General features: G+C 35.5%; 1 protein-coding gene across 3 annotated transcripts in view; it reads right to left on the bottom strand.

The window, feature by feature from the left end:
* Positions 1 to 10,947: 10,947 nt before the first annotated feature.
* rin (ras GTPase-activating protein-binding protein 2) overlaps positions 10,948 to 26,003 on the bottom strand; it is a 45,747-nt gene continuing 30,691 nt past the window's right edge. For 2 of the 3 annotated variants that reach the window (XM_069815779.1, XM_069815780.1), the window contains exons 9-11: positions 18,440 to 18,561; positions 17,771 to 17,917; positions 10,948 to 16,801 (exon numbers count right to left, since the gene is read on the bottom strand). In XM_069815779.1, the coding sequence (XP_069671880.1) occupies positions 16,520 to 16,801; positions 17,771 to 17,917; positions 18,440 to 18,561 (551 nt within the window). In that variant the 3' untranslated portion in view covers positions 10,948 to 16,519. The remainder of the gene's footprint in view (positions 16,802 to 17,770; positions 17,918 to 18,439; positions 18,562 to 26,003) is intronic. The other variant, XM_069815781.1, reaches the window with a different exon arrangement.

Genomic DNA, 26,003 nt, shown 5'->3' with positions numbered 1-26,003 from the left:
CCAGTTCACACCGCATTACCATGCAGAATTTCCGTCTTTGTAGAATGTTCACACAGCGCTGGGTTAAGACGACCTCGGATCCGAGTTCAAACCTCGAATATGGCGGAGTTGTATCTATGGTGGACAAAGCCAAGGTTGTGAGGTTTTCCTCGGATTTTTCCATTTTTCCCATTCCACCAACACTCTTCACAACTCGCCTTACATGATTGTTTTCGCTTCGTAAAATAGGACATCTCCTGTGTTTGCGTGACGCCGATTCAGCTGTCCGCCATGGCGGCTGTCCCTCGCTGTTTGTCCAAAGATTGAAGTATGATAGTGATAGTGGTAGATTCTAGATGACTAAGTCCACACCTGTGGAGTAACGGTCAGCGCGTCTGGCCGCGAAACCAGGTGGCCCGGGCTCGATTCCCGGTCGGGGCAAGTTACCTGGTTGAGGTTTCTTCCGGGGTTTTCCCTCAACCCAATATGACAAATGCTGAGTAACTTTCGGTGTTGGACCCCGGACTCATTTCACTCAGACGCTAAATAACCTAGATGTTGATAAAGCGTCGTAAAATAATATATTAAAATAAAAAATAAAAAAAATAGATTACTAATAGATTTGTATAAGAGACACCGAAGCCCCCAGGTTCTTCCATCCACGTAACGACTCATGTAGATTTGTGAGGTAGGTACGACAGAAATCACGGACATAAAGGCTGGAGAGGAATGCGTACCGGTAGTATAACGGTTGGTGTGGCCGGCTTAGCAGGGCAAAACAATCGGCACGCAACTCATTCCATAGCGGTGCACAAAAAGCGTGCTTGGTTACAGTACATAGGCATGATCCCATCTTGTCCATGCTCAAACCAATTATCATCAGGGTTACCATACGTCCTCTTTTCCCCGGACACGTCCTCTTTTTTGCCTACAGAAAATCCGTCCGGGCGGGTTCTTTGAAACTGGACGTATTTCGTCCGATATATTGTAAATAATAATAATAATAATAATAATAATAATAATAATAATAATAATAATAATAATAATAATAATAATATCACTGCTCCGGTAGTGCCAACATGAAAATGTTGATCATATAGATTTATAGTAAACTTGAGAGACATTGTTGATTGTCTTTTGTCTGGAATGGAAGTGAGTAGTCTGGTCTGCGTGCTGTTCTGGGTTGAACTGAGTGAGTTACTCTGAATGGAAGTTTTTTATACCGTAGTCGGTTCGAAGTTCACAAGTATGTCAAAACGGAAATGTAAATTTAAGAACGAAATGAAGAAGTTTAGTTCTTTTCGAAACGGACAGAATGATTTTGAAGCTGAGTGCAGGGTTTGCGTTGCCGGTACATTTGCCTCGGTCTTAAAAAAAAATGAACCTTGGTGTTAGAAACAGGTGTTGCAACTACGAAACACAAAAAGAATGTTCGACGTGAAAACATTTCCTCATAATTAACAAGTTACTTTGTGCAGCCTGAATACAGAATATTTTGATTATTTTTGTTATCTCTCATGAAAAATGAGCGAGATATTTCAGTGTGGACAACAGTACTAAAAATCAACCTAAGCTCTTAAAGTTAGTTCAATTTTGTTTTTTATTCCCAGCACACTTCTGTTCTCCTAAGCAAAAACGCAGCAGCTGTGAGAAAAATTAATATTGAGTTATACCCTAGATCATATATGTAACAGATAACTCATCGCTGTTAAAATCGGCAGCACTTTGAAGGGAACAACCGCCAGATCGCCACCCGTCCGCCGTAAACGAACACGAGATGGCAGCATAGTCGCTAATGCAATTCAAATGGTAATTATGACGTGACTCCTTATGTAACAACTAGATGGCAGCGTAGTAAACCTGACGAAAGTTGTTAACGTCAAAGCCTATAAGGCCGACCTATCTGTTACATATATGATCTAGGGTTATACATACCAAACATCTCAGCTCGGAGAGTTCTAACTGACCCACTTATAGAAATGGAGTTGAATAACTCCTGCACAAAACGTAATAGGGGCTTGAATAACATCCTCCTCTGACGCCATGACACTTAACTTCCTACTTTTTACCAGTACCGCGAATACGTTTATCAGCTAGCGAATTTTATAGCAAGATATTCGCTCCGGTAAAACGACGAGGTGGCGACAGAAGAAGCTAGCGACTAGTGTCAAAACTAGCACCGTGTAAATAACCCTTATAGGAAGCCTCTATTGTTTGGGCCAATTATTATCTAATTGGGTTTCTCCGAGGTTTTCACCAACAGTAAGAAGAGTGCCAGATAATCCATAGCGAATCCTCGGCCTCAATTCGCCATCACAACTTCCAAGACACTAGGTAACTTCGAAGTTGATATAACACCGTTATGCAACATTTAAAAAATGGAAAATGCGGCGTTGAGACAAACGTGTGTGAAGGAAGCCTCGGGTAGAGTGGAATAGGAGAAAGAAGTGGGAAGAATGCAGCTACAGCGGAAAGCAGAGGCGGACGGCTTGCCCTGATGAGAAAGAGGGACAGCAATCTTGTAGAGCTGTGGGTAAAACGTTACTCCAGCTGTTCTGGTGCAGGAAACTGATTCACGCATATTTTTAGATTACCAGCGCTTCGATTCTTTGCTATACGATCGACCACAGTTGTTTCGTCAGTCTATCTATTAAAATTTTAATTTCATTCATGTATCACGTTTTCCGGTTTTCGTACCTTAGTTGCTGAAGTTGTTTTCCTTGCGTGAAAACTGCTAATGAACTCTTGCCCACACTTCCCCTTAAACTACGCGCCTATTGGAATGCTACATTAAGAAACAATATCGTGTACTGGAACATGGAAAAACTTGAGAACGAAGTTTTTTTAGTAGGTTTTTACGACGCTTTATCAACATCTTAGGTTATTTAGCCTCTGAATGAGATGAAGGTGATAATGCCAGTGAAATTAGTCCGGGGTCCAGCACCGAAAGTTATCCAACATTTGCTCATATTGGATTGAGTGAAAAACCCCGGAGAAAAACCTCAACCAGGTAACTTGCCCCGACCGGGAATCGAACCCGGGCCACGTGGTTTCGCGGCCAGACGCGCTAACCGTTACTCCACAGATGTCGACAAGAACGAAGAGGAAAGAGGATAATTTGAAGCAAATTTTAAAGAAAAAGCTGCTACATTAGAATCCACACGTGAGAATAGTAATGAGTACTGGACTCATCTAAAAAGCTGTATACAGAAAACAGCAGAAGAAACAATTGGATACAGATAAGGTGTGAGAATAAAAAAACCTTGGGTCACAGGGAAAATGTTGGAGAAGATGGAGGAAAGGAGAAAATGGAAAAACATCAACACAGAAGAAGGTACGAGTAGAAGAAACTACATGAAACTTGACAACGAACTAAGAAGAGAAACTGATAAGGCGAAGGAAGACTGGATGTAAGAGAAACGTAAAGAAATAGAGGATCTATGATTTAACGTACGAAGAAGTAAATTGTTTGGACTTCACAAATAAGAACAGGAAATCCATATGGTTGAGGACGAAATCGGAAATGAAATAACAAAGAAGGAATACTGAACACATGGACGAAATATGTAGAAGAGTTATATAAAACGGAATCGTCCAGATGAGTTAGCTATAGAAGACGAAGCAGCCATAACAGAAAACGAAAAAGGTTGAACTAGCGCTCAAGGAAATTAATGGGAAATCAACAGGACTTGATGGACTCCCCATTGACTTGGTGAAATGCTTAGTGAAGACAAGAAAGAAATTCTACCTTATGCAACGGAATATATCAGAGAGGCGAATGACCTGAAGATTTTACGGAGACAGAGTTACTGCTAATACTGAAGAAAAATAATACCAAGAAATGTAACGAGTTCAGGACTATTAGCCTAATATCACTCTCGGCAAAGATTCTCCTGCGAATACTGAATCGACATTCATATTCTAAGATGGAAGAAGAGCAATTTGCCTTCAGGAAGGGGAAAGGTACGAGAGATGGACTGCTAAGAACAATCGACGAAAGATACCTGGAGAAGAATAAAGTATTTGTGGACGTAGAAAAGGCGTTTGACAGAGTGGATTGGAATAAACTGATGGGGATTCTAAAGAAAATTAGTGTGGACTGAAAAGAGAAAAGACTGTTCAGTAATCTTTATATGAAACGAGTCAAAGTCAGGATAGGAGAAGAGATGTCAGAAGAAAGTGAAATAGCGAGAGGAGTACGTCAAGGATGCCCTTTATCGCCTACTCTGTTCAACATCTACTTGGAAGATTTAGTGAAGAACTGTTTTCGGAACATGGGAGGAGTGATAGTAGGAGGAAGAAGAATAAAGTGCATAAGGTTTGCTGATGATATGGCGTTGTTAGCAGAAGAGGAGATGATATTAAGGGATGTGCTACTGAAGCTAAATGACAGCTGTGAGCAGTATGGGATGAAGATAAATGTGCAAATAAGACGAAGACCATGGTCATAGGAAGAAAAATAAATAAGGTAAACTTGCGAATTCTAAATGAAGCAGTAGAGTAAGTGGACAGCTTCAAATACTTGGGGTATACTATCATGCAGTAACATGAGCTGCAGCCAGGAAGTCAAAAGGAGGAAAGCAATGGCAAAATAAGTTTTTAATAGAAAACGGAGCACCTTCTGCGGATTTCTGGAAAAAGAACTAAGGAAGAGACTAGTGAAGTGCTTTGTGTGGAGTGTGGCATTGTATGGTGTCAGAAACAGGGACATTACGAGAAAGTGAAAAGAAGCGATTAGAACATTTCAAATGTGGATATGCAGAAGATTGGAACATGTGAAGTGGACAGACAGAATAAGAAATGAAGCTGTGTTGGAAAGAGTAGTTGAAGAAAGATGATGCTGAAACTAATCAGGAAGAGGAAAAGGAATTGGCTGTGTCACTGGCTGAGAAGAAACTGCATTGGAAGGAATGGTGAATGGCAGAAGAGTTCGGGACAGAAGATATCAAGTGATAGACGACATTAAGATATTTGGATCATATACGGAGACGAAGAGGAAGTCAGAAAATAGAAAAAATTGGAGAATGCTGGGTCTGCAGTGAAAGACCTGCCCTTGGGCAGAACACTGAATTAATTAAATGAATGTTATGTACTCGGAGAAAGTATCCGAGTCATTTTCTAGAGTAAATATCTACTCTATCACGTGACAAGTGAGATATGTGCACAAAACGTGCTCGCAAGCATAGTATAGCATCATAAGAATTAATCTAACATATTTTATCTGAAACCGCGTATGTGAAATCCTAAATGTGTTTATATCTTTCTAACCTGACGTGATAGGAGATTTATATGGCGATTTTCAAAATCAGTGCAACTTTTTCGTTAAGAATCACCTATTTTTATCGCGAAGGTATGACAATTTTTTTTATTGGTAGTGTAATTAAATGGCAATGGCTTGAAATTGTAGAAATAATATTTTTTTTTCATAAAAAGTATTTCATATCGCTTAAAATACAATAAATTAGTAAGACAGCGTGTTTAGACTCAATTAAAGTACAGAAATAATTTCGGCTGCCTCAAAATAGTAAAGAAATCTCGATTCAATCACTGCAGTTGCGACATCAGGAGAATGTAAGTGGAAGAAGGTGAAATTAGGGAAACACGAGAACTTCGTGAACATTTTGGTAGACTGACTTCATGAATAATCTTGAATGGTTGGTTGCACAGATTTAAGCAAAGATAAGATACCCTATTATTCCAGATTTCTTGAGAGCCAGAACCTATCAGTGAAAGTGACTTTAGCGAGTGCCAAAATGAAGTGCTGTCAGATCGGATTTCGAGATATAAACCCTGTGATATTTTCAATGAGAACAAATGTTATTTGTTCTTTGAGCTTACGCTAGACAAATCTTATATATAAGACGAAAAGTACCAAAGACAAAAATTAAGGGAGTTACAGCATCCAATACGGCAATATCTCATTGTTTTGACAACTGTCTTAATCATGGTGGGAAGATCAGCTAAACCTCAGTGCTTTAAGCATGTAAAGAATTTGTCATGTGTTTACAAGAGCCAACCATATACATGGATAAGCAGCAATTGGTTTGTACGTAGTTAAAGAATTTGGACAACAAAATGATGAAAGCTAAACAAAAGTTTCTGCTGTTATAGACAACTGCCCCACCCACCCTATGTGGACCTCAAAAATATGGAGCTTATCCTTTTGCTTCCATGTAAAACTAGCAAGCTTCAGCCTATGGATCAAGGGATATTAAAGATGTTCAAGCATTATTTTTTATCTCAAGCAAATAATCCTGCACTAACAGCAAGACATCGACAGTGTGGAATCAAAACGTGTCATTTTTCTGGATGCTGTAAATTATGTCAGTATTGCTTGGGAAGGAATCCATTGTCTCACCATTGCAAACTGCTTCAGAAAAACTGGATTTAATAGGAGGAGGATAGGTGGAGCAGAGGAAAATTCTCTCTGGCACTGGGATTTGAACCCGGGTTTTCAGCTCTACGTGCTGACGCTCTATCCACTAAGCCACATCAGATTCCAATTCCGATGCTGGATTGAATCTTCTCAGTTTAAGTTCCACCTCTTAGTTTCCCTTTAGTGGCTAACCCTCATGCACTGTGTCACAGATGTATGACAGTGGCACAACATACTAATGTGCAGAGGTGCACTCATTACGAGTGACTAAGTGGCCGGGATCTGACAGAATGAACGCAGTCTTAAATCACTAAGTGATTATTTACGCATATCATATATTTATGAAGAAGGATAGATGGAGCGGAGCCTTCTTCATATGGTAACGCAGAATTCCTGCATGGAAATATAATATGTACTTCGGAACATAGCAATAATATATGGATTTAATAGAGTAAGAAACTCAATAATTTTATTGAAGTTAATATATATGATATATGGCGGCAAGGTAGCTCAGTTGGTAGAGCAGCTGGCTACGGACTGGAAGGTCCGGGGTTCGATCCCAGGTGGTGACAAGATTTTTTCTCGTTGCCAATCTTCCAGAACGGCCCCGAGGTTCACTCAGCCTCCTATAAAATTGAGTACCGGATCTCTACCTCAATGCCCCCCCCCCCCAAGTTCCTTCATGGCATGTTACGGGGATACCTTTACCTTTTTTTAATGCATATTATATACCTTTCTATTCTCCGAATTATAATACCTAGAGTCCGGTCATTCAGTCTCTGAAATGAATTCCATTTCTGATATAATTTACGATAAGGATTGGGCTGATGTACGTGAAAAGTTGGGAGACTTCATTTAAGGCAAATTTTGTCAGTATGCAATCGGATAGTGACTTCAGAAATTCTCGATGTAGATATAAAAAATCATGCTGTAGTTAGGGAAGGAGATGAAGAGTAATCAGTCGACAAACCAGTTCCCACACAGAAGTAAGCACTCACAGCAATGAAGCTTTAAGACAATTATCAATATTCCTGACGAACTGCCAGTTGGAATTCATACTTATATCGTGTGGAAAACATGATTATATTTCGAAGTACATCGCTATTAGTAGAAAAATGTAAAATACATCTCTCTGAAATATTATGTACATATCTACAATATTTAAACAAAGTGGAGAGAAGATTTACGAAAATCGTCCTAGAAATGAGTGGCTTCATGAATTCCTGACTAGAAATAAGGAGCTCTCAAGGAAAACACAAAGCAATCCTGAGGGCCATAACGAGACACACAATGAATCAATTCTTTCATAATTTAGAAGAGACCTTGAATGGAGTTCAGCCTTCAATAATTAATGTGATCAACTACAACGAAACAAATTTTTGCGATGCCTGGGACAGAATAAGGTCATAGTTATGCGAGGTGCGAAACATCCAGTGAAAATTTTGGACAGTTCTACAAACAAGTATTAGTGTTATGGTGGTCGCAGCTGCAGATGTGTACAGAAGCACAAATCTCTACGATACCTGGGGAGAAGGTGGAATTAATGGTGCAGGTTTGGTCAATAAAAGCGGCTGGTTTTACCTAGAAACTTTTGAGGAATGGTTTTGTAAGAATCTCCTTCCCTATGCAAAGAAATTACAAGGGCCTAAAGTAATGATCGGCGATAATTTACTTAATCATCTGTCTGTAAATGTACTCAAACTATGTGAAAAAAAACAATGTAAGATTTGTGTTGTTGCCACCAAATACATACAACTCACTTATGTCAGTCACTTGATGAGGCATTTTTTCATTCACTAAAGATGGCATGGAGACATATGTTGCAGCAGTGGAAGAAAACATTCAGAGGAATAATATCAAAATCGAATTTTCCACGATTGCTAAAGATGCATTCTTGAAAATTGGAATTACAGATGCTACTGATGTTAAAGCAGGTTTTAGGAAAGTAGTCCTGAGAAAGTACTGTCACAAATTCCAGACAGCCAAACTGACAATGAGTCTGATGAAAGAGAGAGATCATGGACAGATTCGTTTCAAAAGCATCTTAAGGAGGCTCGGTATGCAAATCCAAACGTCTGGATGTTGCACCTGGCAAAGCAATAGTTGCCAGGGATTTTAGAACTCAAGTTACAGAAAACAAATCATTAGAAAAAGGTTCCACATTGTCAGACTCAGGTTCTAGTTCAACACTCTGAAACCGATTCAAGCTCAACACACTCTGACATAGACCCTAACTCTCTCTTCCAAGCACATCCGCCAGATATAATCTCAGACACCTAAAGTAAACACACTTCTATATTTTTCAGTGTTGTGATATCCTATATTGTAAGGTTATAATTTTTCAGAATGTCTTTTTGTAAGTATTACTTGAGTAATTATTAAAATATAATTTTTGTGTATCAGTATGTTGGTGAAATATAGCCTGGTACATTGTTCTTTGTAAGCCTTAAGTTTAAAATATTTTTTAAAACTTAGGATACTGATCAGTATAACAGCTTTGATAAATAGTGATCATAGGGGAAATTAAACAGGTGATCAGTATTACCCCATCATATGAGGTAACACTGATCACTGATTTTTTAAAATAAAATAATTAAAATTAGTCAAATTATGAAAAACTAGCTGTACCCGTGCGCTCTGCTGCACCCGTTAAAAATAAATATAAAGTAATTACATAATTAAAATAGGACATTTGATCCAGGGAACATTCGTGTTTGATACAAGATAAATCGTTTAATATGTTACTTAATTTAAATTGAATTAAAAAAATTAAAATGCGATCATTTTGATCCAGAGACCACTCATTTGGGCATAAAAATTATTTTAGGAAATACAGGAAACGAATGTACAGAATAGCCTATCAAGTTTTCTGTGCATAAGAAGTTATTTTAATCCTACCTGTCCTCGATTCACTCAGAAGTTACTGTAATAACATTATAGCATTATGTCCATCTAGAGAAACTACACTTTCCAATGGTGAATTAATAATTAATTATACAAATTGGTTAATTTAGCTTCTGATACTACTTCATACAAATGCAGAAACATTCTCTGTACGCTATGTTTCATAGCTTTCGATTGTTGTTGTCCAAGGGCCCTTATAGACGAAGTCATTTTTTTTTTATTTCATTACACCGCCTTAGATGATATTGTACTTTTGAAACTCATTTACCTCATTAAATATCAGTCCTATCAAAATTTTGCATAGAATAAAACTTATCAGAAATTATTTTTAAAGGAACTTTTGTTATGTAATATTTTCCATGAAAATTAATAATAAGGGAGATATTTCGATTTAATTCAAACCCCCTTACAACCCCCCCCCCTTTAAATGAAATATTTTGAATACCATATAGCCTAAATTCTAAGTTACAACGAACTTAATTTATATTCCAATTTTCATATAAATTGGTTCAGCCATTATCGCGTGAAAAGGTAACAAACATCTAGACAGACAGACATACAAAAATTTCAAAAAAGCTATTTTCGGTTTCAGGGCGGTTAATTATATATGTTAGGACCAATTATTTTTGGAAAATCGAAAATTACGAGAAAAATTTCGGCTACAGATTTATTATTAGTATAGATGTATCTACAGGTTCCTAAAGATTTCGAGATAGTTAATTGCTTTCTTACGCACATATTAAAGAAAAAACTTAAAAAAAAAAAAAAGTATTAAAAGTGATCGGTATTAGTCCATTTTACGGTATTTACACATTTTGAAAATAAGTTACAGTTTAATAACAAAATTGTAATTGTACTATATAGCAGTCTCTATTACCTAATTCTCTTATCTATTTTTCGAGTCTGGAAGGAATAACTAAGAACAGTGCACTATTTAGTAGACTTGAAATGAACCGAATATATGTTTCGATATTTGCTCAATGTTGCACACCATTTTATTTGTGAGTATATCGAGTCACAGTTCAGTACACACTAAAGATGACTTGAAAAAAGAAATTGTAATTTCAACATAAAATAAGTTGAGGCAATGAAATGATTGGATACTAGAAAACCTGCAATAAAAATTGTCAATCACTTCTCAGAAACGATTTCAAATATTTATTTTCATTATTTGGTTCACCTTCAGACACACTTGCACCAGGTATTGAGAATACCATTTTGCATTAAGTATAATGCTGAAAATCTTACTGATGGTAATGAAGATACCCTCTGGTGGGTAAAATACTGCCTGATGTTTCTTCCACAGTTGCTAGCAGTAAATTCTGAAGCACTATCAGTCACAGGCATAGATCTTTCGTAATATCGTAAGTCTTCTATTTTTCTAAGAAGATATTTTTGGACAGCAATAAAATAGTTAATTGAATATCCTTCGCAGGAATTTCTTAATGCTTCCATACGAAATTAGGATATTAGTAAATACAAAGGATTGTTTTCTTTTCTTACCTCGTCTGTACCAGTCTGCTAAGCCTCCCTTAATTCTGATTCACAAATTTTCTTCATCTTTCAAGTAGATCTTTGGAAAGGAATGAAATGGAAGGAATGAACAATTCGTCTTGTACATATATTCCACTTCTGGATTCAATTTTTCGTAATGTAGCTAGATCAAAGCTGCCAGTAATAACACATCATAAGTGTAGTAGAACATTTATTATCCAAACATTGGTTACTGAATCAAGATATCACAAACTACAATCTCCCACATTACTATCCAATTATCTTGGATAATCAACGCTCTACTTTGATACAATAAATATTCTACTCTTTCATGTCAACGATTGAGGGTCAAGTCCCCATAGTCCATTTGGGAATTGAATATTCATTAGTTCACACGCACACTTAGTGCACAAAGAAATTCATACTGTCCGGAAAATTAACGTTATTTAACATAGATGATATAGCTCATTACTATATTTCCTGGATGATAAGATGCAAATGTTGAACAAATACAGAAATGCAGCAATAAGAGAAATTAAATACAATAGCTCGCAATCATAACAATATCAAAAACACTTCTTTCTTACTCAAAATGCTACAATGTCCGTAATAGTACATCCTACAGGCCAACATAAATGAACATATAACAATTTTTATAGATGGAGTGTCAGCGGCAATTATGTAAAATCTTTATATAAAACTATGTATAAATAAATTGTTAATTTTTTCAGTGAAATACACTACTGCAAGTTTGGACACAAACCTTACATCCCAAAATAAAGTAAAATTTTTTTGTCAACAAGAATAACTACTGCTCCTTGCTAAGTTCTTAAAAGTCATTATTTAGAGGTCAGCATTTATTACCACAACAAAGTATTATTTCATAATTTGGTGAAAGAAGTAATAGTATGCCAGTGTAATGGATTTTTAGGCTATGATGGTTATTGCAACTTGTTCAAGTTTTCAGTTTCCCTTTGTAAGAAACAAATTGGTTGAACCTGGATGAAAGACAGAAGAAGAAAACAACCGAACCTAGAGCAGTCCCACTCTAATAGAAAAAAAAAAAGTACATTTTTTGGGCTGACGAAAATCAGGCAATGATTTAAGAATTAATTTTCAGGGAAGAAGGAGAGAAAAAAAAAAAAAAAAAAAAAAGTGTAAATATTTCAGATGGTGAAGGAAAACATTTTGTAAGTCACTAATGGGTGTGGCTTTTACCTAGAAAATTTCAATAAACACCTAGGATGTGCTAATTCATTTACCATTATTATGAAGTAGAAATGAACAAATATAACATGGGAGAGTGCTATCCCATAAATCTCGTCCACAAAATTAATATACTTTTTATGGGATTGTAGAAGGTATAGTTCCTACCTCACAGAAGCCAATTAGCAACCTTGATGTAGTAGCCAAAAAAAAAATATATATATATATATATATATATATATTGAAAATGTTTGAAAGTATAGTCAACTTCCTAAAATTTAACATGATTAATGTAACTATCAATGTTTTGCAATAAAAGGATGCTAGTAATTAATACAACGCAAAAAAGTGAAGTGGCATTTACAAACAAATGCAAGAAAAATTTATCTGTGTAGCATATTCTGTGCTCATGCAATGTCTTCCATTCCATTTGCATGCATTAAAATTCTTCGATATTCACTCCAGTTACAATTGCCATGGCATTTAGTATTTACTTAAATTTCACACTGTAAGCTAATGTTTCTAATCAATGATGGAATGAAATATGTGATTCTTTTAAAATACACATACATACCGTTGTGACTATATCATTTTAAATAATTACAATCGGGAAGTTTAAAAAAAGAGCATAACATAAAATACACAAAAAAATTAATATGTTGTTTCTCTGCACCCGTGGATTAAAGATCAACTTCGGCAAAATCGTTAGGAATTAAAAAAAAAAAAAAAGTCTGCACTAGAAAGTGTTAGTGGTCTAGTATTTCTAAAAAGGAAATTAAAGTAATAATTTGTAAAGCGTAGCTACATCTTATGATCCTGAAAATGAGTAATCTAACTGGACAGTTGTAATATTATCAGTCATTTTTATTTGAATTAGGAAGGCAGGTATCTTATTGTGAAAGTAAAACCACAACGCTGAGTTTTAGTCAACATTAAACATTTTATAATGCTTACTAACAAAACATTTTTCTTAACATTTTTGCCATGTTTAAACAATATTTTTTGAGGATGTTAAACACACCCATTTGAAAATGCAGTCAGCTGTTCATAAGATGTGGTACAAACGAACAATAATTTGTTTTTCTATAGGCTAGTCATGCACATCTTTCAAACTAAATTACTTGCATTCTGCAGGGTACCATTTTCTCTCTTTAGGCTGTCACATATTTTCATTAAGGAATAAAAGGCTGAAATTCATACAACTGTGATCTTAATTTTACTTACAACAATGAATGCTGCAAATGTAACCATCTCCCACATTACCCTACACTGCAAAACCCCAAGACTTCTTTAACATCTGTCTAAAATAAAATGCTTAACAGAACAAACATGTAACACTGAGACTAGAGGAACTGTTTTGTTACATGTTCACCACGTGACAAGCTTCACCAAGCCCACTAAAATATAACAAACCAACCTGTTTAAATGTAAGTGCTTTCTTCAAACTACTTGGCAAAGATCCATTAAATAACAATCACTAGGAGACACAACACACTGCCTATTACAAACACTGACACAAGATCATTACTGCATATGAATATTCAGTTGGTCATGTATGTAGGGTGTGCTCAAAAATTTTAGGGGTGTAAAGTAGAGGACAAAGTAGGGCTAAATATCCTATGATATATTTTCTGAAAATGCTTTATTTCATAGTCACGGATTAAAGAAACAAAAATAAGTTGTTCCTGCCACTGCACGAGTTAGACTGTGGTTTATGCACGAAAATATGCCTCCACTATGTCAAGTAAGGAATTACATCCAAACAGTCAGGGTGTGGATATCAGTTTGTTAGCCAGTCAAAACACCAGATCTGAATGACATTTCACACCAAGAACTGACACAACAAACTGAGCATCTCTTTGAAACGATTCTAAATGATTCGAACTGGTTAAAACATTCTAAGATTTTTCACTACTTCTCTGTTCATAAATTCAGAGATGTATAACAGAACTTTTATCATGAGCACTGTATTACTTATAACTGTAATTTGTTAGTGAGATATTATTTTCAGTCTGTACTGTTATTCTGCAAAGATATAGAAGCTAACTTTGAAATAAAATAAATCTCAGAAATAAGCAGCACAGGAGAGTCTTATTCTGGCTTCTACAATTACACACCTACATTTTTTACACTTACTTATGTAACACTTGGCATGGATTTAGTAGATGTTGCTTGCACTTTAGCTGCATTTATGTATGTCAAAATTTTTCATTTTTAAAGTAAGGTGTTGGCACTAAGTTAGTTTTCTTGTTGTCATGGAAATGGGATTAAGTTAAATAATTTAATCTTCAGCACTATATGAAAATATTTAATTAGCTTGATGTTACTGGTTGCATCCCAGAGAAAACACTTTTTTTTTTTAATGAGGTATAAGGGGCATGGAAGTAAGAAGCCACAGTCACTTAGACTGTGGACAATATGTATACATTATCCATCATCTTAAAATACAGTATACTATCACACTTGTAACTAAAGATGTACAATTTCACACAAACCTACAGTAAAATCCTGCCAATATGACCTGCATTTAAGAAACAACTAACATTTTAAATAAGATAAATACGTTATAAATGAAGAGTTTAAACAGGTAATAACAGCCTAAATAAAAGATTAACATTCACCAAGTGAATCTAGATCTCCCACGTTAGTACACAGCCTGGATGAAGATTTTGTAACAGAATGAAAAGCTTATAAAATAACACAGCTTGGTGAAACTAGCCAATAAGCTTCGAGATAATGGATGTAGCATGAATTTCTTTGGCATCTTTTATTATCACATAACATTACTTCAGTCTGGCAGTTTGTGGTACGATATGGGATCTCAAGGTTACTTTCCCAAAATTTGTAGTGAAGGAATATGATGCATTTGGATTGTACAAGGAGCAGAGGAACAGGTGGAAGGAGTGTACAACACAAAAATCATGTTATGCCATGTTGTTATGCAATCACTTTCTTTTCCATTATTTCAACGTCTGATATTAAATTCCCTTGCAATGAAACAATAATTTTTAATACTGTTAAGAATGTCAAGTTATTTTCATGTATTGACTAGCGGAAATTGTACAACAGTTCCTTTTTGTTACCTTTCATCTCTTTAAGGAATGATGGTCTGGCACTTAATATTGATTCCAGAAAAATGGATACATATTCAAATAGATACATTCAACTTCTACAAAAAAATGAACATATATGAAGTTAACTTAAAAAAGGAAGCATTTTATTACTATTATTAATTATTATTAATATTATTTTTAAGTTATTATCACAGGGAATACTAATGATTGCGTGATGACCAGAGGGGGGATGTTATATGATTTAAAAAGAAAAACACACAAAAACAACTAATTCTGAAGGTGGCAAAAAGAAAACAAAAGTAACAAAAATTTTCACAAGGTTAACATTTGCAGCACTGAAACTGGTTTTGGTTTTCAAGAGAAGAATAAGAAGACGAAGAAGAAGAAAAAGAAGAAAGAGTGAAAGCATCCACTTTGATTTGCTTACACCACCAAATACTCCTTGCACAAAACAAACACATTTTTATTTCTCTTATCTTTAAAAAGTCATTTTAGTTCCAACTTCACACGAATTCTTGTCCATTAACATGACACGTCACTCCCCCCCCCCCAAGAAAAAATCTCTCTGCAACTCCACCAACAAAAATAAGAAGAAAAAAAGACAAAAAAAAAAATAAAGCCACCTAAAACCTTGCAAATTTAAAGTAATAATAAGTTAAGATATTTGAACATGAAGCAATGTTACTTTTGGATATTTGGTTAGATGTTGCGAGAGATTTCTACGACCCCCATCACATGTAAATGTTCACTGAGATAAGAAATCGATCATTATACACTGTCAAGAGAGAGAGAGAGAGAAAGAGAGACAGAGAGAGAAACAAAGACTAACACCTTCTCTTCCCCCACATTCTTTTCATGCCGATATAATAATAAAGAAAAGAAAGAAAGAAAAAAAAATAACAGCACCAACATTCAAATATATTCGTGCATTATGTGCTGGCGTCCGGCTAGCAATCTAGCAACATATTCTTCATACTCCAACCACATGTTCAAGACTTCCTTCCCAGCTTGCAATTTCCCCTTTAAATTTAAGAATACTTGGAGCACATACTGGAAGCAGAATGAGAATAACGCCGCAGTAATACAACAGCATTCCAACTAATAAAGTCAACAGCAAATCCCATTCTTGCCAATATTTGTTGGTATTCCAGGCTTAATTTTAAAGGGGAAAATAATGAAGAAAACATCTTGCTTCTCTTCAGTCAAGTCCTCCTTGTGTTGCAGTATACTGGGTTATGAAGATTGTAACAAATGGCAATGGCGCGCAATTTCAATTTTTAAACATTTTTACTCACAAATAATCATTATTCAATTAATTAATGATTTTAATAGAATGTTCATAAGACAAACTCCCTGCGCTGGTGAAATTGAACTCTTATATCATTCCTTTTGTTTAAACTGAGGAATTGCGCGCTTTATTTTTGTAAACACACACATTTCTCGGTAGGGACTAATGTTATCGAAACAATGCGTGGTGTGGGGTATGTTAACGTCGTGCATAGGCACCCCGGTTCATTCCTCCTCCACGCCCTTCCCGTGAAAAACTGCCTCTGCCGCCTCCACGATGGTGGCCCATACCTGGCCCACCCCTCATCATTCCAGGGACAGCTCGAGGCCCACCCAACCCTCCACCAGGGGAAGGACGTCCCATCAAGGCATCACCACCAGAACCCATACGGCCTCCGTCAAGCTGACGTAGACGTGTCTTCTTCTCCTCTACATTCAGTTTTTGACTTCCTTGACCTCCTTCAGGGGGGAAGTAGATTGGCTGAAAACAAGAAATTCATAGTACTGTCATACCTCAGCTAGTACATCATATTCACACACTTATTTTGTGCAACTCGCTCTCTGCTATATAGACAACTGAACAGAATGTTTAAACAGTGTCACTCATTTTTTCACATTCGAAAACACTAGAGCAGATTCCCTCAGTGTAACACCCATGTCTGCTTCAATTTCTGTTCAACCCATTCTCTTTTTTTACGAAATATTTAAAGACAGCACGAAGCTCAATATCTTCCATTTTTGCCAATCTAATCAGCACACTTAATTTCAAAATTAAACTACACAAAATGTAGTCAACAAAAAATTATTATTTTTCGTGTTGGAACTAATGTAAAATGGCTGCTAACAATGGTGGCATTGTTGACACATTTTCAATGCCATCTATGTGTCAGGCCACGAACTTTTTGAACGAATCTCTTATTATTAAGCATTGACTTGATTAATATATGAATTGTATGTATCTCATATGCTAGGAAGATGAGCTGACAACAAGGTGGAAGTTTCTTGGAAAACCATAAAACTTAATAAGGGTTTTGCATCGTGTTTCAGCTTTCAATAGAGGTAGACTAGGTCACTATCCTCATATCTTCATCTCTTTCTGAAGTGTTTGTGCAAAGATTTTTCCTACGCTACCTAGTTTATAGTTAGAAAATAACAGTACTATTGTGCTCTTAAGTAAGCAATTTCCGAGAGAGAGATATAGTGTCGGAATTTTTTAGTATGAGTTTGTATTAACAAAATAATAATTTATATCAACTACAACCGATTAATTTTAATCAACGCGACTATTTGATTAAATATTTTTGATCGATTAATCTTACAACAGAAATTGATCGATTAATCGATTAAATCCCACCACACTTATTATTATTATTATGAAATCAACCAGCCATGTGCTTTGAACTTAAACAACAGATCTACTTCTTTCCAATATTGCAAACACTGCACTTACCCTGCTCTCTAGGACATGCTGCACTGTATTCACGTCTTCAAAGATAATGAAACCATAATTTGGAACTCTATTTCCTGGTAAGCCCTTATTATTTTGTTTGCTGTGGATACGGAGATCAACAATTTGGCCGTATTTGCCAAACAGGTCCTGAAAAAGAAAAAAAAAAAAATCATGTACAGAAATCTACTCCACACTTCAAAGTGAATACAGAATTCTAGTCACAGAAGACTTGAAAATATTAATCCCTTTTGCCACGTCATACCTACGTGAAAAAAATAAGACTGACTAATCCAAAAATTTCATCGCTAACAAAACACTATGAAAGCTTAAAATCAAATAGTACAAATCTAGAAACAAAATTTGGACCACCTGAATTTTCCAAGTTCCAGTTATAACATAATGCGCATGCTCAGTGCTTACCCTACATTGCAATGTAAGCACTGTATGTTGTAACTGGAATTTGGAAAATTCAGGTGGCCCAAATTTTGTTTCTGGGTCTATACAAACACCAACAAAAACATATCAGTAATAGACAATGACATTAACGTCAATAATCAAATTTGATATTATTTTGAAGTGTTTTACATGAATTAGCTTAAAAAACAAGAAGGCAGAAAAATTATGTAGTGATTATGATTTTAGAAAAAATGTCACATGAAATATAATTACTTTCAATTCATCTTCAGTGGCATGATGTGGAAGGTTCCCCATGAACAACTGGTGGCTGTCAGAGTACTGCTGCATGATGTTGGGACCCATTCGCCGCCGATCGCCATCTCCACCAATACTTCCTGTTGAAAACGAAATCCATTCTTTCACAAGACACACACAAGGGTAACTCCCAACACCTAACATGTCGCAGTTTTATTCACCACAAGATGGCGAAACAATTTTTTACTTTGGAAAACGTATTAAATGTCTTTCACGTGTTAAATTTTATGTTACCTCGTTAACATGTTTCAGCCTGCTATCGACCATCATCAGAACTGTTGTTGCTGGTCTTGGCACCTTTTGTTTTGTTTCCTGTGGGGGTGTGTTTGTGTAGTGTAATGTGTAGTCAAAGAGTGTGTCTGTTCTGAAATTGAGTTGTGTGTTGAGAATTTCATTTGGATGTGTTTTTGTGTGACTGTATATTTCGTATTGTTCTAGTGTGTTTAGTTTCTGGCTTTTTGGTTGGATGTGTAGAATTTCCATGTCTGTGTTGATGTATGTGTGGTAAGATTTTGTGATGCGTTCTGCATATGTGGAAGTGTTTTGTAATCTTGTTATGGCTATGATGTGTTCTTTGTAACTTGTTTGAAATGATCTGCCAGTCTATTCTATGTAGAAGTTGTTGCAGGTGTTACATTTGAGTTTGTATATGCCTGTGTGGTTGTATTTGTTTGTGTTGTATGTATGTTGAGATGTTTTTGTAGAATATTATTTGTTCTGTATGCGATGTTGCAATTTCTTGACTGAGGTTGCAATCTTGTGTGTGTTTTTGTTTTCGTATGTTAGTGTGATGTGTTTGTGTTGTATTCTTATGTTTTTTTTTTTTTTTTTTTTTTTTTTCCGTATTATGTTCGGATTGTATCCTTTTCCTTGTGCTATGTATTTGATTGTTTTTAGCTCTTCTTTGTAATCATGTTGGTTCATTGGTATGTTGAGTAGTCTGTGTACCATTGTTCGGAATGCAGCTTGTTTGTGTTGTGTATGTGTGTTGTTGTTTTTCTATAGACTTTGAATGTGTGTTTGTTGTTGGCTTTTGTTATTGTGATGTCTAGAAAATTTATGGATTTGTTGTTTTCAATTTCTAATGTGTAGTGTAGCTTTGGGTGTATTTTGTTTATGTGTTGACGTAGGTTTTGGATGTATTTTGTTTCCTTTGTATAGTATTAGTATGTCGTCTACGTATCTGTGCCAATATATGATGTTATTTGCGTGTTTGTTGTTGTCTTTGTTTAGTATGTATGTCTGTTCTATGTAGTGTATGAATATTTCTGCTAGTATGCTGGAAATGGGTGATCCCATGGATAGGCCTTCGGTTTGAGTGTAATATTTGTTATTATATGTGAAGTAATTTTGTTTTGTGATGATGCCTGTGATGTGGATGATTTCTTTAGTGTGTTCTTGTGGTGTGTTGTTTTTGAGCATTTGTTCTAGTATCTGTAGTGTATCTTTTATGGGTATGTTTGTCTTTTATTTTATTCACTAGGTCTATTTTGTTTTTTTATTGTTGTTTGTTTTTTTGTACCATTTTTTACCTCATCTATATCATTAACAATAGAAAGTCTGCACAGAGATGCAGAAAATCTTTAGTTTAACTGAACTGAATGACGAACTGCCATATTCCCCACAGATTATTCCTCAGTAAAATATTTACGAAATAGTTTATACAGAATTCTACATGGCACAACCTGGGTAACAACCATGCTGATAAATTGATTTACACAACTGGCTTCATATGGATGAATGACAAACAGTCAAATACCCGCAATTAGTATGTGTATATATATATATATAAAAAGACAATAGTCGAGGATTTTGATAAAAATACAATAATGTTCATCCAACAATATTGATACATACATTTTTATTACACGATGAAAAGTCTGTAAATTATTACACGTTTATCACTAGTGCAGAAAACAACTGAATGCTATTCCACATCATGAACATTCCATGGAGCAAGTAATTATGGAATAGTTGTTACCAATGTCTAAGCACAGTCTACTATATACAGTCGCGAAGCTTGAGGTGTTTTTTGCAAATCTCGTGATAAAGCGCTCCAAGCGGTTAGCAACTAGAAACAATACTGTCCATGGTCGACTTTGGACTGTGTCGTATTTCTATCGAGTGCTAGCTCATTGCGTATTTCACATTGATGCTTGTGAATTATTCGTTATTGGTTCTAATGAAAATGTTAATGACTAAAATATAATAATAGGAATAATAATATGGGACAAGGAGGAGACGTTTGTAGTGCTATAAATTGTAGCAACAGTAAGAGAAAGAGGCCAGAGTTATCCTTTGTCCGATTTCCGAAAGATTCAGAAAGGTTCCTGGGTTTCCACAAGAATGCTGTGCAGAAACAAAACTCTTAATTTTGAAGTTTTTTGTGACTGTTAGAATACATTATATCCTTAAATTTCACAATGAAATGTTTCAGTCTAACCGAAAGGACATTAGATACCGGTTAAAGTTCTGTCACTTAGGCTGCTAAATTTATAGAGAAATAAAGGTTAGGTCTACTTTTTTTTTTCAGAGGATATATTTTTAATTGTAGCTATTAATTTTGTTATTATTTTTATGTGTTATTTTACTAAAGACGTAGACAAATTAAGTTTGTTTTAATGAAATTTATTGATCACGTTTTATTTTTAATTCTGGTGGGATTATTATTGCTTAGGCCTATTTTTTTTCAAAGGATGTGTTTTTAATTATAGCTGTTAATTTTGTTGTTATTTTTATTTGTTGCTTTACTAGAGATGTAGAAAAGGTCTGTTATAATAAAATTTATTGATCACGTTTTATTTCCAATTCTGGTGTGATTATTATTGCTTAACCTCATCCCACTTTGTTAACTACGTAAGCCTACACTACAAGTACCGGTACGCGTAAGTTACTCCATTAATTCATATTTCCATTATTATTGTTGTAAAGGGAAAAGCAAATTAATATTTATTGGTTTCATAGTTAATTATCGCTATAATCTTGAATGAGCGAAGCTATTATAGTAAATTTCAGTTCGTTTTGCACAAACAAAAATAATATTAACATATTTCTTGCAGGTATCTTCGAGTTTATGGTGGAATTTAATATACTTCATTAAAATAATAAATTAACTTTATGCGTTTAATATTTCAATAATGGAAGGAAGGCGTTAATTGTTCCAAAAGAACACGACAACGAAAGTGTAACATATTTCGTCTGCTAGGAGAGAGATCTGCGATGATGAGGCGATAGTAGCGATCCTAGTGGTGGGCAACTACCCATATTTGCATTTTTACTACATATTGAGCTTCGCGACTGTATATAGTAGACTGTGGTCTAAGTCTTCAGATGAAGAAGAAAAAGAAGAAGCAGGAGGAGGTAGAGGAGGACAATGACGACAGACATCTTATATTTACATTATTTCATCTATATGTGTTTTTATGAAATTTAATTTACAGCACCTATACTTTTAAATTCTATCAATTATGGTCACGTCCTGTCATTTCATTATTCTATAGGGCTATCCTCCTTTACATTCCAAGTCCTCTGTTACTTTGATAAGTCTCATGTTGTAGGCTCTATGCACATGAGCATTCCATCTTTCCTCCTTGTTCTAACAAAGGTCTCAACATTGATAACACAACATTCCTCTGTCACATCCTGGTTTCTAACTATTTAGTTTTGTTTTGCCTATAATGACTCTTAAAGAAATTCATTTCTGCTGTACTCATGTGCCCTTCAGTTTGGTTCGCATATACTCTTATCCGCAACATATGTCATTATTTACCTTCTATATGTTCACTTGTTTTCTGACTGTAAATATTTATTTTTCCATACGAAATCTTGCAGGCACCCTGATATTTTCAATGATTTAAAAACACGAGTTTTTACTTCATAAAGTAAATACCATTACTTGTTAGATAATTTTCTTATTTACCTTCAATTGGGTTTTTGGATATATACATACATGTAGTCTTTTTTTTTATATACAGTCGAACCTTGATATAACAATTTCCTGGGGATTAGAAAAATTGTATTGTTACATCAGGATTATTATTGTATTGATGGGTTACGAAATTTTACCAATATTTATGTTCTGAAAGAGAATACAGTATGTTGTTGTTGTTGTCTAGTGCCTTGCATTTGGCAATGAAGCCATTAGCAGTCGTGCTTTCCAATACTTTTGAACTGTAGTTTCTTCTGATCTTAATGCTTCACAGGTCTTCAAGTGGTCTTCATTTCTGCTGGATCGTTACACAGGACACATATGGGTGAAGCTGAGATACCTATTCTGTAGAGATGACTTGCTAGACAGTCATGATTTGTCAATAGTCTGAAGGCTGCAACTGCTGTTTTCCTTGGTCTCTGGGGGATTATAACTGGGTTGGAAAGTAGTGTAATCCATTTTTTGTCTTTAGCATTTGATTCTATTTCTTGTAGGTATGAATGAGAAAATTTTGTAGTGATCAAGCGTTTTATTGAGGAATATGAGAAATTAAATTTAGATTTTTGTTTTATTGTTGTGCCTTTCTTGGCAAGTGTGTCTGTAGTTTCATTCTCCATGACTCCACAGTGTGCTGGAATCCATTGGAGACGGACAATCTTATTAACTTTTTGGAGTTGTGTTAACATTTTGTAGCATTCTCTTATTTTTGTTGACTTCTTTGTAGGGGTAAGGGGTAGTGATGCGCCTCATATAGCCTCTCCTACCCAATTCCCAACCTCAACCTACCCGTGGTACACCCTGCTTTTAACAGATGAGGAACTGGGGACCGAGTCACAGCGGTATAACTGTTTCATCTAAAATGGAGGAAATGCCATTTACATATGTGCTGGCCTATCACAGCACAACAGCGTCCATCAGCGGCACATGAGGGAAAGGTCAGTGGATCTAAATAACATTTAGTCCTCCCGGCTAGGTCCGAAGGACCCGTTGACCAACGACAGGTGCGGTCCCCCTTGCATAATGGGGGTTTACGTCGGATGATGTAACAGCCACATTGTAAAAACTGGTGCCCGTTAAGAAAACAGTTACATGAAAGCCACAACATACATGAGTACGAGTCCTAAAGAGAATACAGTATAATGGAAACAAGTATAAAACAACATTACATTCTATAAAAAACATTTACTCGCCATCTAATAAAATTTGATTTTTTTTATCTGGCTACCATTTTAACGAAAGTAATCCCATGTCTGTCTGAAACATTGTAGCCAACTGTTGCTTGCTTTGAAGTTCGAATCACCAAATACACTGACAAAATTAAGCACTTTCTAACACATGATAGAGCTGTTACAGTAATGTTAAAAGTGTCCTCATTTCATTAATTCACTTCAAGGAAGCAATGTAAATGTCTTCTGCTGCTGCAGTTTTTAAACTTTTACATTCAGGTTTAATTTTTACACTTGTGTTGTGACATTGTCCTCTACTTCCTTGCATTTCTTTATGAATGTTGTGAGTGTTGATTGCGTAAACCTATACTTTTTAGCCATTTCAGTCTGCTTCAAACCCCTATCTAAATCACTAAATGCAACTGGTAAATTTAGCCTCCAAACTGGTTTATTTTCGTGTTACATCTGTCACCATTAACAACTAACACTCGAATGTGAAAGGTGGCAGTGGCAGGAACCATAAAAACAAATCCTGTCAAGGGTTACGCACCCTTGAAGCAGGTAGAGTTCTAATGTAACACACTCCTTGTCAAGATTGGCCAATAGAAGTATGAAAGAGGATAGATGGAATAATAGAAAATATCTTCAAGAGGATGATATCAAGTGAAAAGTGAAATAGTATTAACCATGAAAGCCATGTAAATTAAAAAAAAAAAAAAAATTATTTTAATGTTTTTATCATTTCATCAGAGGTCCTCGAAAATCTGACCAGCACTGTAAAGCTGGATAAAACACATTTAAAATATTTTTTTTTTTATCCAATGCCACCAGGTTGTCTTTTCGACATTTCTGGTCTTCTCTCCTGGCTGTGGCTTAATTGTAACCCACTTCTGAGGTTGGGGCACCTGGAAGGCGAAGTTACATTACCCCGATGATGTGATAGGATGATTATGATAATGTAGTGCCTGGAGAGGTCTTAAATCTAAACTTAACCTAAATTCCAGACCATGGACAAACACAGGAATAATAATAATAATAATAATAATAATAATAATAATAATAATAATAATATGTACAGAAGTGTACAGAGGAATAAAATTATTTCATTTCCACACAACTATTTCTGCCCGTAACTCCCGACTCGGCCACCTCCGGACCAGGGCTCCTTATCTTAAATTGATACATGCGCCCCTCGGCACCATCCCCGAAACCCTGCAACACCACCCCGGAAACACCCCGTATAAATGTTAAAAGTGTATCTAGAAAAAAGAATAATCACGATAGAAATAAAGTAATTTGGAATAGGAAATATGGCAGGACTGATGGAATTTAGCAGTGCAACAGGGTTTTATTGTTATATAAGTTTTTGTTGCATGGAAGTTTGAGAGTAAGCCACCACATGTCTTTCCAATATTATTACTTATTACTAGGCTTGTAATGTTGGGGGCAGATTACAAATGTTGACTGCAGAATGGTACATACACCAGGGACGTGAGCTAGTATGAGGAACAGGGGCGGCTCTGCAGAGCTGCAGAACTGCCATTTAGATGGACCTGCAAAACTAAAACTGTAAAATGTGCAATTATGTAAACTAGTTCATTGTTTCATTTTTATTTCCAATTCATTCTCCTTCGATTCGAGATTTTACTGTCTGTAGGAGCTCCCAACTGTTCGAGAATTTTATCTGTAGTGTACTTTTCGGATCTGTGATCGGCAATTCCTGGAGCACAACATAGGGTAGTCGACAGCAGGAAACTGGTTTCCTTCACCCTCCTGTAGGACTGCATTAGAGCTGCAACTGAAGCAGCTAACTCTCCGAATATACAAAAAGAACCGCCACCACCCTCATCTCTTTATGACCTGTGTTAGAAGAACACATAGGCTTCTGGACTTAACATATACTGTATTATTACAGTTCCAGTGTGTTGTAGTACTGTAGGTGGTGTGATGTATTTAGTCAGTGTTTCTAAGAAAATATTTTATATTAAAAGTGAATGAAATGAAAACCTGATCGACCAACCTTTTTGGAATTTAAAAGAAAAATTACACGTTAACTCAAGAAATTAGGACGTCCTATACCAAATTTAAATACTGAAATTTCTCGAAAAAGTCTAGAAAAATCATTTGCTAGTAATTTTAATACCGAAATGTGCAATAGAAACGATTGGTTTTATGCTGTGCTCATGAAACGCTTTCCCCTGCACACGTGTCTTCTGTTTGGAGGAGAAAATAGAGGACAAAGACTTGAGTGAAGGATTTAGTTCATTTGACTTAAAAAAAAATAGAAAAGCATGAAAATTGGAAAACTCATTTAACAGTCAAACAGATTTGTCACTGCTAGAGATATTAAACTATTCCAACACAGCTTGATTCTGCATATTGAACTAACATTCAGAAACAAGATGGAAATGTTTCTAAAACTAGATAT

The sequence above is a fragment of the Periplaneta americana genome, chromosome 17 (assembly GCF_040183065.1).
Source record: "Periplaneta americana isolate PAMFEO1 chromosome 17, P.americana_PAMFEO1_priV1, whole genome shotgun sequence".
NCBI lineage: Eukaryota > Metazoa > Arthropoda > Insecta > Blattodea > Blattidae > Periplaneta > Periplaneta americana.
The sequence above is the reverse complement of the archived record's forward strand: the minus strand, read 5'-3'. Positions and strand labels throughout refer to the sequence as shown.